Below are 13,563 nucleotides of genomic sequence, written 5' to 3' on the forward strand. Positions count from 1 at the left end.
CTTGGCATGTTCAAATTTTGAATCAGAGGGATTTGAATTTCTTACCTCAGATTTACCTTTGGGATTCGGCTGAGGTTGAGCAGGAAACTTACCCTTCTCTTGAGCATGCAATGCAGAGGTCAAGTCGCTAATAGAACTTCTCATCTCAGTAATGGCCTGCATTGTCTGAGTGTTGATATTTTCTTGTCCCTGCATAAAAGCCTGTAATATTTCCTCAAGGGTTTTCTTATGTGGAGGCACATAAGGACTAGAAGAAGATGGCCCTTGAGGATTTTGATTTTGATTGGACTCATTCCTCCAACTAAAATTGGGGTGATTTCTCCATCCAGGATTATATGTTTCCGAATAAGGAGAAGAAAATGGTCTTCTATAGGAATTCATGACATTTGCTTGTTCATGCAACACCTCTTTAAAAGCAGGGATTGTTGGACAATCCTAAGTTAGGTGTCCACTAATCTCACAAATGCCACAATTTTCTTCTTCTTTTTCACTGGCCTTAACTGGATTTACCTTCCTAACCTCCATGGCTTCGACTTTTCTTATCAGACTTGCTATCCTAGTATTCACATCATCATTTCCTTTAAGAACATACATACCTTCTTGATACATGGCACCGAGTTTGGGCTTATTTGACCGATCAGAATGATCTGTGTTATCCCAAGATTGGGCATTTTCAGCTAACTGGTCAAAATAGTCTCAAGCATCATCAGGATCTTTATTTAGAAAATCACCGTTACACATCATTTCTACAAACTGACGCATTTGAGATGTTAAACCTTCATAGAAGAAACTAATGGTGCGCCAAGTCTCATAGCCATGATGTGGGCAAGTTAGCAACAATTCTTTAAAACGTTCCCAACACTGAAAAAATGTTTCCTTTTCCTTTTGAGAAAAATTCATAATATTTCTGCGAAGAGTATTGGTCCTATGAGTAGGAAAAAACTTTTTTAGAAATTCCTTTTGCATTTCTTGCCATGTGCCAATAGATCTTGGTCTCAAGGAGTTCAACCAATTTTTAACTTTTTCTTTCAAAGAGAATGGAAACAACTTTAATCTAACAACGTCATCATTGATAGTTTGGTTTTGTAAAGTTGCACAAACTTCTTCAAATTCTTTTAAATGCAAATAAGGACTTTCTGAATCCAAGCCATGAAACTTGGGAAGTAATTGGATTACTCCCGGTTTTAAATCAAAATTTCCCATATTCGTAGGAAAAATCATGCAAGATGGAGTACTTGTCCTTGTAGGCTGCAAATATTCACGCAAAGTTCTCATTGGCGGATTATTTTGTGCCTCTTCATTTTCTTGTTCGTCATGAACACTACGATTGTCAGCCATGGTATTAGAATGAGAATTTTTAGAATCACCTGACAAAGTATCAACCAATTCTTTTAAAACAATTTCCTCTCTTCTCAATCTACCCGTTTGATCACATTGCCACGAGATCATTCATCATAGAGGATCGAGTACATTCAAAAAGTAAAAACAAAATGCAAAACAAGCAAGAAAGTAAAAGAAAAAATTTTGGAATGAGATTACCAAATGGTATGAATATGGAAGCAATGTTACATGCTCTGTTTTCCGTAAAAAATCGTACCTGCAAAAAGAATATGAAAAACAATTAGCAAAAGATTACTAATTTTTTTTTTCTAAAAAACAATTATCACACGTTGCAATCCCTGGCAACGGCGCCAAAAACTTGTTGAGCCTAAATTCTGACTCAAATTAATGAACCAAAAATTTAATGCAGTTTTACCTGCAAGTATACAGGTGTTGTAGTATCTTACAGGATCGAATCCACATGGATTGACTTTTGTGATAAAGGAAATAAATTCAGACAATGAAATGAAATTATTAAAAGAAACGTGCAATTAGATGAAGATTGATAAAATAACTGAATCAAATTAAAATGATAAAATAAATTAATATGGAGAAAGACTAAGGTTTCGAGGATCCATTTAATAATTTATGATATTGTTTCCGATCAATTTACTTCAATTAAACTAGAATAATGATTCTGTTTAATTGGAAGATTTAACATTTAAGATCAAGAAAAATAGTCGCTTATGATTGAGCGTGAACGATTGATGATTAAGACATTTACAAATCTATTTGAATACCACAGGGATTCCTCAAGTATTCACTGTATTCGGAAATCACAATGAATCAAGACGAGTATATTGATAATCAAAATATCCAATAATAAAATCTTTCAATCGATCAAGGTCGCGAAATAGATTTTATGTGGATCCGGAAACAATATTTAAATCATTAAACTTCACCTCTAACCTTAGTATGAAAATTTGGCCAAACATATTTATTACAAATACTATAGAAATCATATAAGTATTCTCCATTAAATAACTAACACAAGAAATATTAAGCAATAACTTAGAAACAACAAAATCTGAAATCCAATTGATACAGAGGAATAAATCAGAGATTGAATTCCATCCGTCTCTTCTAAATGAAAATGAATCAATACAAGAGCTTTATGCCACAAGTAAAAAAAAAAAATCCACTCCAAATGAAAAGCAAGGAAACGGAAACAGCACAACACCTCCCTTTCTTCCACTCACAAGTCAAGCACGACATTTCTTTTCTTCATCCTTTTCAATTTCTGCCGTCCAGCCACACACACACACACACACACACACACACACACACACACATATATATATAAATATCTTTAGATGGCTGCCTCAAGTTGGTGCTGCCCTTCCTCCAAGTCAAATAATGCACGACATCTATCTTGCTCCAATCAAATTAACCAGCCGAATTCTATCTTCAATTCACACTTGGTTGAAAACTCAAGCATGTGTTCACACTTCAAACGGCTTCTCTTCCAATCCATCACATGTTCCTTACCTTAATTTAGCTGCACCAACCGATGAAAGTTAAGCCAAACAAGCAGCTGCCCAATTACGTCCTTCCTTCTCTTCATTCCTCTCAATTAATATGCTCTTTTGGTCAAAAGTTCCAACCGGATCTCATTTGAATTTTATTTAAACTGAAAATAAGAAGAAAGAAATAACACTCAAAAATAAATTAAAAGAAAAATAGATTATCAAAAATAGACTATATATGTGAGGAAATATTGTCCCATTAAATCATAATTATAAAATTAAGCATAAACATGATATCAATCAATTAAAAATCATAACTCGTATTTATGCTTAAAAATCATTTTTCCATCTAAAACCAATAATAGTGTCACGAAGAATTTAAAATACATTGGTTTTAAATAGTTAAAACATGTAATATTTCAGCTCAATCAACAGTCCAGGTCTCTTGTAAGACAATACATGAATAATTTTCCACCATTGCCTTACAATGAAACCAAGAATGTTTCTGGAGTTGAATATAAAGAAGGAAATGTAAATGATGTGGTCCAAATTCATAAGTGGAAGTGTGTTAAATTTGCCTGAATATCAATTTATAAATATTGATATAAATTGGGAATGAAAGGGGGATAAGGTAAACGAAGGCATAAAGCATAAAAAAATAATTGGTTTAGTATTTTGGACTGATAGAGCAGTCCATAAAGGGCGCGAAATGGACATTTTTAAAGTTGTCCTAAACCAATGCAAATAGAATATTGGTTTACTGACTATAAGCTGGTTGAAAGCTCATGAAATGGACATGTTAAGAAATAATTATTCTATGCAGGTAATTATAGAATGGGATGGAAGGATAAATCGAGCTAAAAGGGTGTGGTATCAGACATTTTAGATAAAGGCGTAAATAAAATTTGTAGATACTTGGACAATTGCTGTAATTCCATGGTCCCTAAAAGTCTGAACTTGAGATTTATATTATACTGAGTCATATTTCAACTAAACTAAACCACTAATTATATACCATGCACAAAAAAATAAAAACATAAAAACAGGATGATCACAATTACAGCAAGTTACTTTAATATTCTATTATACAAAATAGTTCATTTGATTGGATAAAACGTAGCTGAATGACTCTTGTAATCCTCTCACATGATGAAGACAACGTGTAAGCTTATGACTAAAGAAGCATATCATTTCAGGATCACTATGGGCCTAATGGTTCTCTCATTTTGGGAAAATGAGATATCTTAACGTTGTCTTAAGTGGTGTCAAATTCAGGCATTGAATAACGTTTACAATCTGGTGTCAGAAGAGAAAGTTATCAAAACAGACAAGCCTGGCCAAAAAAGCCATTGGGTCCCACAAATGTTAAAAGTTTTAACATGTTCTTCAAAGTGGTGATCCTATACAGATTGTATATAATACTTTATGCCAAATCAGCTATCCATCAACGTATATTTGATTTACCAATGCTGTCCAAAATATTTGAACACAAAGATAAGCATGTGACAAGGTCTACGAAATGATATCTCTGATCTCATCTAGGTTAAATTATAAATGTAGTTTTATATAGCATGTTCGCAGGCAGCCCTAAATCCATACATGTGTAACATACATTGGTAGATCTAGTAATGCAAAAGATATAAGGGAACACTTCATTTTAATAGACAGAATCTTATTGCTAGGCAGCCCATTTAATATACATTAAAAGCCCGAAATAAGCAAATACAATGTTTTATAATTCCCAAATGGCCGAGGAATGGAGCACGAGGGAAAGTAAAACATTACTTTCGACTTGCGGGATTTTAACTTTGGAGAGTTAGTACTGCCCGTGGTTAAGTTGAGCATGAAGTGACAGAAGCTAGATTTACATCAATTTCCAGATCATGAGAAGGTGCTCTGGACTCCAGTAGGGTGAGGAAGTAAGCAACTGGTGGGGTTCATAGTGAGTTGCAAAAGCTTTAGCTGGATTCTCAAACCCTATTGCGAGTGATAGAAAACTCACGGAGAGCTCAAGACACAGCTCAACATTTTGCTGCCAAACTAACCAGTAGAGGCAAGCAAAGGTAAACATATTTTTAACCCCACAAGCTCCAAATTTACTTTACAAGATAAGCCAAGTGTTTTTTATGTGAATGATTTTCTGTTAAATCATATAATTCTTAAGATAATATGCCTGTTTTCAAAGTTAGCATATATGTTGAGTTAGATCTGAATTCTGATTTCAGGGAATATTTTTAATATATGGTAGGAACTTTGAAGATAGATATTGAGCCAAAAAAAGGTCATACTAGGGTTTGCATATAAGGAATAAGTAGAAGAACATAGTGAAACAACAACATGAGTAGTTGTTGCACTTGCACTAGTGGTGAAGGCAATGGTTTTTCAAGCATATTGCTAAGACCAGTGGCCTCCAATACAGTAGCAGCATACACGGTGTTGAGGTGTTTAGAAATCTTGTGGTTTACTGTATAGTGTGAATTTTGGACAAAAAATCACCACTTTAGTCCAGAAAATGTATGTTTTCAAAAAGCAAACAAACCAAAAAGTCCTACAGATTAAATGGAGACTAGAACTTCATAAATCCTGGCCAAGATAGAATATAAAATGAAAATATATTCCATGTATATAACCATGTGATAATCTCTGTGATAATGAATGTTGTCTCTGGGTTGATCTTCAAATGACTCCAATGTAATAAATCCATTTAATGTGATAAGATGGCACCAGTGATCATAGGAATTTCTGGAGATGCAAGGGAAATTCCTCATCTCATTATCACGGTTATGTCCAAAAAACAGGCTTTTGTATTCCACCTGCACTAGGTGGTTGAATACGAAACTTTATGTCACAGTTAATATCAGAATATGTTTTGCACTTTTATTCATTTAAGAAGGAAAAAATTTCATCTAAATGTGACATATTCTGTAACCTGAGGAACTAAAGCATATTTTTAGGCAAATTCAAACATCCCCACCATTACTTGGAACAATTAATTGTATATTAAGAACTCAAGATAAAGTTAGGAAAAAGTAACATGTTGATAAACTTTCACAACAATGTTATTTGAACATGTATTAGTGAAACATGTTGATTGCTATATCACTAATATAGGAATATACATAGTAGGTAGTAATGGTGATATCTGGGAAAAGAGGCCGGAGGGGAAGAATTAGACCTCAACGTCCACTCATAGTGTCAAGCCAACTTGATGAAGCTCCAGCCTTGGTGCCTCCAACAAGGAGACTAAGAGATTTCATCAATCCCATAATAGATGCCTCACCTGAAGCAGTACCAACAGAGGGCATAGAAGTTCCAAATTTGGTCTTGAGACAAGGAGTCTAAGAGATGAGGAGGATCCTAGGGTTGATGCCTCACGGGAAGCGGTATCGGCTGTGGGGGTAGAAGAGTCCATCCAAACTGCACAACATGATGTAACTGAGGGGGATAATAGCACAAGTATGGTTGTACTAATTAATGGCTTTTTATTTGGACATGTATCTATACGCATTGTTTCAACATTTAAACAGGGTATCCATGCTTTTGTGTTAACTAACAGTTTTATTCACTTCATTGTTACAGTTCCACCCATAAAAAAATGAGGCCGTGAGCCTGCTAAGGGTACAATTTTTGAAAGGTTACGAAAGATGGGTAGGATCCCTTTAAGTATAAAGGATGGGCATAGAGGCCCATCATGCGAGAATGCCACATCATTCACCCGTCGGTGAGCTAGATTATAAGAGTACATGCGGATATATGAGACATGCAAGTTGAAGTGTCGTAGATGACAAGGAGAAGCACGAGCTCATCAATCATGTTAGAGTAAGGGGGTTAATAAGGCTTCCTATTGCTTGTTATTTATGATTTTGAAGGTTGTATTTTCAAATGACAAGAAGATGTGATATGATACAATGTCCATGCAGGTTGATTTCGTGTTGGATTGGACTAGAGAGAACCATCACGAAGCTGTAGCAAACTCACTAGCTGATACGTACAATGCTTACCACTATGAATTACACAAGCACTACAAGAAATTTGCTTCGCATGAGGAGGTATTAGCTGGTCGGAAGGAATGGGTGAAGCCACATGTATGGGAGTGGCTATGTCAAATGGGGGCCAGCCCCAAATTCAAGGTAAGGACCACTAGTGTGTAAACCATCTACCAATAAACTGTTTCAGCATATAATGAGCTATTTTTGGCACTATATAAATATTCCTATATATATACATTAAGACTTATGAGTACATAAGTGTATTAGCATAACAAGATTTATATTGATATTCTTTCAGGAGCAGTCTCGTAGGAACAACAATAATAGGAAAAAACAGAAGGTTAGGCATACAAGTGGGAGAAAATCTTTTGTTAGGCTTATGGAAGAGAGGGTAAGCTGATTATTAAAGTGATTATTAGATGTTCTGATAAATGTTTGTTTATACTTAAAATTCAATCATTGAATTTGAAGGGTGAGGAGGCACGGAATATGATTGAATTTTACAAAGAAACACACTGGTCAAATGAGAAGGGGAAATTTATCAATGCAGCAAGTGAACACAATTATGTTAGTTAGATCTTTCCCTCTTAGCTGAATATATTTTTTTATATAATGGTTCTATGTAATTGTGCTTTTTTCATTAACTTTACGGTGTTTTTTGCCAAAATTTCAGAATCTGATGCTAAAGAGGTTGAATGAGAAAGAAACTGAAGAGGATGTTCAGGAAGCTGCTGGTGATGTTTTCAAGGAGGTGTTGGGGTTCAAATTTGGGTATGCACAAGGGCTGGGCCACTGAGACATACCTGAGCCCTCCCTGTTCTTGAAAAAGAACAAGGCATTTAAACGTATAGCCGAGGAGAATGAAAGGAACAAGGAATCTGCAAACTTGTATAAGAATAAACTTGCAGCACTTTTGGGGGATATGGCTAAGCTTCGCAAACAGTTTTCTGAGCATGACAAACAAATTATGGCCATGTCATCATAGTTGGGGACAAGTAGTGAGTCTCAACAAGAGACTTAAGGAGATGCATAACATCTCTCAAAAGTTGACATTTTTTGAAGAAGGTCATGGGGATTTTTGTGTTTTTTGTTCCCCCTATTGGAAATGGCAACAGTTATAAATGCCAAGGTATTCATGTATGGTGTGGGATGGGTTGGGGGTCATGTTTTGACAAAAAGGGTGGGAGGTTGTTATGTAAGTGATGACAGTTTGTGTTTTGGGGAATATATAACCGGGTATAATATGGAAGTGGTTGGTAGATGTTTGGTGGTCAAGAGGATTTGCTAATGGTAAGGCACTAGAATGAGTGAGTATCCAGTTTAATAACAGTTGAGAAGTAGTTCTAATTCCCAGGCTGGTGTATATTCATTACCTAAGTGGGTATAATTTATGATGATGATATTTTTTCCATGCAGGGATACACCATATTGCATCAGAGGATCTGCTCAATCACGTGTTAGAGAAGACCATTGTTTTCTGTGATGGCACCAAGGGATTCATGCACAGAACACATTTCAGAGATTCCATGAATGGCAACCATGCCGAAATGTCAAAAATCTGGAACATAATTGGACAAGTTCTAGATCCAGTGATGGTATATAATAGTTGCCTCCTTTATTGGTTTAGTCAATGTCATAATGAATGGTGGTGTAGCTTTTATTGTATCCAAATTTGGTTAGGAGGTTATGATTTATGTTGAGGGAAAAATGAGCGTATTGGCATATTCTTGTGAAAACCTGTGTAAAATAGTGTTGTAACAAGTGTTGTTGCAGAAAGGCTTGAAGTGCTCATTATTGGTCAAAAGAAAGTGACTTCGCTTGACCCTTGCTCGACACACTTGGGCAGATTGCACCGCTCGACCCTCGCTCGACACTGAGCTCGAGTGAACCCAGGCAGAGTGTGTCGCTCGATCCTCGCTCGACACTGAGCTCGAGCGAACTTAAGTAGATTCAACCGCTTGACTCTCACTTGACACTGAGCTCGAGCGAACCCAGGCAGAGTGTGTCGCTCGACCATCGCTCGACACTGAGCTCGAGTGAACTCAGGCAAAGTTAACCGCTCGATACTCGCTTGACAGGGCGCTCGAGCGAACTTAGGCAGATTGTGGCGCTCGACCTTCGCTCGATACTTCGCTCGAGCCAATGTTTCAAATCACTTACAATGTAGGGTTTTGAACGCCTCATTTGATGGGAACTATAAATAGAACAGCTTAACTTCTGTTCTAGGTGTGGAGAATTAGAGCAAAAACCCTAAGGGCCTCCAAGAACTTCTTAGAGCAAACTCTCCCCCATTTGGTTGATTCTCTCTTGGATAAACATTTCTCCACCACAACACATTCAAAATCAACTCTTACTTGAGTCCATTGAAGTGGACATTTTTGTTGGCCGGAAGAGTCCGGAGCTGCCGTTGATGCAGAGATCGAGAGGTTCTAGTGGGAAGCTATAGGAAGGTCGGAGTTCCGACACTACATGCGTGTAGAGATCGAGTGGGTCACTTGTGGTGTTGCAAGCCAAGCTTAGCTACTACAAAGGTTTTGTGAGTGTCTCTAAATTGATTGTAACAAACTAAAATTTCTATAGTGGATTTGAGGTGGTGTCTTACACCCGGAGTGGTTTTAGATTTTGAAGATGTTCTTCAAATGAGTTTTCACTCCGTGATCAAAATCATGTGTTGATTATTTGTGTTATTTGATTCTTTTATTAACTGCTTGTTTGTCTAATTTTCAAAAGGACATAAAAATTGGATTACACCTATTCACCCCCCCTCTAGGTGTAGTGTTGGGTAGAACCACTGCTTTTTCAATTGGTATCAGAGAGGGTTCACTCCGCTAGGATTTAGTTCCTGAATGTGATCCTGCTGTAGTGGTTTAAATGGATAGGTCTCAATCACTCACATCTCCACAATATTTTGATGGAAACAACTATGCTTATTGGAAAGTGAGAATGAGAGCATTCTTGAAATCTGTGGATGAACGAGTATGGATTTCCATAACAAATGGTTGGACAGAACCAGAGGTTCTTGTTGACGGAGTTCAAACTCCCAAAAGTGTAGAAAATTACTCTAGGGATGAAATAAGTGAGTGCGATTGGAATAGCAAAGGGCTTAATGCAATCTTTATGGCTGTATCCCAGGAAGAATTCAAACGGATATCAATGTGTCAAAATTGCAAGGAAGCTTGGGATATTCTTGAGATTACCCATGAAGGTACCAAGGCTGTAAAGAATTCTAAGCTTCAAATGTTGACTACTAGTTTTGAAGAGTTGAGAATGAAGGATGATGAAACATTTGATGCTTTCTATGCCAAACTAAATGATATCGTCAACTCTTGCTTAAATCTAGGAGATAAAATTCTTGAGAATAGAGTTGTGAGAAAAGTTCTCAGATCTCTTCCTGAGAGATTTCGTCCTAAGGTTACGGCTATTGAGGAAAGCAAAGATGTGGATACTATGAGAATTGAAGAATTGGTGGGCTCCCTCCAAACATATGAACATACTCTTCCAATGGACAAGAAGCACAAGTCCATAGCCCTCAATACTGTTAAAGAGGAGTCAGATGAGTCATCCGATGATTTGGCTATGAGTGACAAAGAAATAGCATTTTATGCTAAGAAATTCAGGAAAATGTTTGTGGCTAGAAATAAAAAGAATCAGAGCCTAGAGAAGAAAAAGTTTGAAAGATACAACAGAGGCTCAAGTTTAGCGAATAAGGATAGGAACTCTGAGAAGCACACTAGAACAAATAGAGACAAGGGCCAGTCCAGTGTGCAGTGTCATGAATGCCATGGTTTTGGACACATTCGCCTGGAATGTGCAAACTACAAAAAGGCAAAAGAAAGAGCAAAAATTGCATCCCTAAGTGAGAGTGAATCAAAGTCAAATGATTCATCAGGGATTTCTTCCCCAAAAAGAAATCTGAATTACATGGCATTCACTGTCTCGGTAGATAGCAAGAGTGAACACAGTGAAAATGTGTTAGATGATGAGAGCAAGTCTGGAAATGAATCTGAATATGAAGATGAGCTGCAAGAAGTCTATGAGAAGTTATACAAGGAATGCATTAAATTGAGGAAACTCAACAAAGTGCACATTGAAGAGATAGACTTCATTAAAAGAGAAAATGAAGAGCTTCAAGGGAAATTAACTGAGGCCATTGTTCTAGCTGATCAGTTTAAAATGAAGAAGGTGTTTCTGGAAGATGAGTTAAAAACTCATGAAAGTGAGATAACCTTGCTGAAAGAAAAGCTGAAATCCTTCTCCAGCGGGAAATAAAAGTTGGATGAAATCCTAAACTTTGGAAAGTCCCCTAGTGACAAGAGTGGACTAGGATATGATGTAGTAAACTCTGAGACTGCAACCACCTCAAAGGTCTCCCACAAAAATGAGAAGAAGATTGTGTTTGTTTGTGAATCAGTTGTCAATGGAAAGATTAACCCATCTGACAAGGGCAAGAAATCATCTCATGTCCAAATGGGTGTTCTGTCTCATATGAAACTAAGAACTAGAAATGCAAGACCTATTTGTCATCACTGTGGTAAAACAGGTCATGTTGTAACGGAGTGTTTTAAGCTGAAAAGATACATCACATATGAACATGCACCTTCTCAAAGCAAAAGTATGCACCCTCCAAACATGGGTAAACGTCTCATAACTGCTCCTAAGTATACCTCTTCATTCAGGAGACAAAGAGATAGCAAAGAAAACTATGTGTGTCATAATTGTGGTAGGGCTGGCCACATCCGACCAAATTGCTATGAGCTTAGGAAGAAACACATGAAAAATGGAGATAGACAACCAAGAAGAGGGCATCTGAATCTTTGGAGTCAAGTCATGGCCTTAACTAGGCAGAATGAGATGCTGAATGTCAAGTTAGACCAACTGTCAACTACCAAAAAGGGTGGTTCTCCAAAAGTTAGAAAGATGTGGGTCAGAACTGGAGAAAGAAACACATGTCATGTTGCACACATTGCTCTAAAGACTAGAGACACATATGTGTGGTACCTTGATAACGGATGCTCACGTCACATGTCAGGTGATAGAAGTTTGTTTAAAACTGTTGAGGAATACAAGTGTGGAACAGTAACTTTTGGAGATGGTGGAAAAGCTGATATAATTGGAAAAGGTGAAATTGATATACTTGGACTACCCGTCTTGAGGGAAGTACTGTTTGTTGATGGATTAAAAGCAAATCTCCTCAGCATAAGTCAAATGTGTGACAATGGTGCTGAGGTTTGCTTCTCAAAAGAAAAATGCATTGTTTCAGATAATGATGGAAACTGCATGATGCAGGGAACGAGGACATCTGACAATTGTTATGACATCACTCCTAATTTTCAATATAGTTGCAACAGTGCTAAGAGTGAGGCAACAGACCTGTGGCACCAAAGACTTGGACATGTGAATCATAAAAATTTGTCCAAGATTGCCAAGAAAGATATGGTGATAGGGTTGCCCGAGCTGGGTAAAGTGGAGACTCCTGTGTGTGGGTCATGTCAATTGGGAAAACAAGTCAGAATAGCTCACAAGAAAACTACGGCTATCCTAACCGAACAACCTTTGGAGTTATTGCACATTGATCTTATGGGACCCTCTAGAATTGAAAGCCTGGGGGAAAAGAGATACATACTGGTAATGGTGGATGACTTCACTAGATATTCATGGGTGGAATTTCTGAGAGAGAAAGTTGAAGCTCCTAATGTGATTAAAATCTTGTGCAAGAAGCTTCAAAATGAGCAAGGAAAGGTAATAGTCAGAATTAGGAGCGATCATGGAAGAGAATTTGACAATTCAAATCTTGAGAATTTATGTGATGAAGAGGGCATCAGTCAAGAATTTTCTGCCCCCATCACTCCACAGCAAAATAGAGTGGTCGAAAGAAAGAACAGGGTGATTCAAGAAATGGCTCGAGTCATGATACACAGTAAGAATGTTCCTACCCATTTCTGGGGAGAAGCTGTGAACACAGCATGTCATATTGTGAATAGAGTCTATCCGAGACCAAACACTTCCAAAACACCATATGAACTGTGGAAAGGAAAGAAACCAAATGTGAAGTACTTCATTGTGTTTGGAAGCCAATGCTACATTTTGAGAGACAGGGAAAACTTAGCTAAGTTTGACCCCAAAAGTGATGAAGGGATTTTTCTTGGATACGCTAGAAACAGCCGTGCGTATAGATGCTACAATCTGCACACCAGAACTGAAATAGAGTCCATAAATGTGGTAGTGAATGATGCTCCTGAAGAGAAATTGAATAAAGATGAGCCATCTCACTTACCAAATGGAACTGAAAGAGAAGATAGTGATGCGGTAAGGGAAAACTTGGAGTCCGCATCAAATGAAAAGATAAGAAGCCAAAAGGAGCCTTCTTCAAGAGTAAAGTTGAATCATCCCCAAGAAAATATTATAGGAAACATAGATGAAGGGATGAGACTAGGAAGAAAAGTGATAAATCAATTGGCTCACTCAAGTTACATCTCACAAATTGAACCAAAAAGGGGTCGAAGAAGCCTTAAGTGACGAGAATTGGTTAAATGCGATGCATGACGAAATAAATCAATTTGTGAGGAACAATGTGTGGTACTTGGTGCCAAGACCAGAAAGTCACAATGTGGTAGGCACAAAATGGATTTTCAAGAATAAGTCTGATGATAATGGAATCATTGTGCGAAATAAAGCAAGACTGGTTGCTCAAGGGTATGCCCAGATGAAGGGTATAGACTTCGATGAGA

At 37.2% G+C, this 13,563-nt stretch overlaps 1 protein-coding gene and 1 non-coding gene across 2 annotated transcripts; both read left to right on the forward strand.

Moving 5' to 3' along the window:
* Positions 1-811: 811 nt before the first annotated feature.
* LOC122283592 lies at positions 812-915 on the forward strand. Its single transcript, XR_006230990.1, has one exon. It is a non-coding gene; the product is annotated as a small nucleolar RNA R71 (small nucleolar RNA).
* A 5,063-nt stretch (positions 916-5,978) lies between these two features.
* LOC122282303 lies at positions 5,979-13,351 on the forward strand. Its single transcript, XM_043094261.1, has 11 exons — positions 5,979-6,167; positions 6,767-6,976; positions 7,134-7,226; positions 7,307-7,402; positions 7,509-7,606; positions 7,951-7,964; positions 8,252-8,430; positions 9,968-10,040; positions 10,176-10,300; positions 10,544-10,915; positions 11,108-13,351. The coding sequence occupies exons 1-11, from the start codon at positions 5,979-5,981 to the stop codon at positions 13,349-13,351; spliced, it is 3,693 nt and encodes a 1,230-aa protein (XP_042950195.1).
* Positions 13,352-13,563: the final 212 nt, after the last annotated feature.

This window comes from Carya illinoinensis, chromosome 11 (genome assembly GCF_018687715.1).
Source record: "Carya illinoinensis cultivar Pawnee chromosome 11, C.illinoinensisPawnee_v1, whole genome shotgun sequence".
NCBI classification, from domain to species: domain Eukaryota; kingdom Viridiplantae; phylum Streptophyta; class Magnoliopsida; order Fagales; family Juglandaceae; genus Carya; species Carya illinoinensis.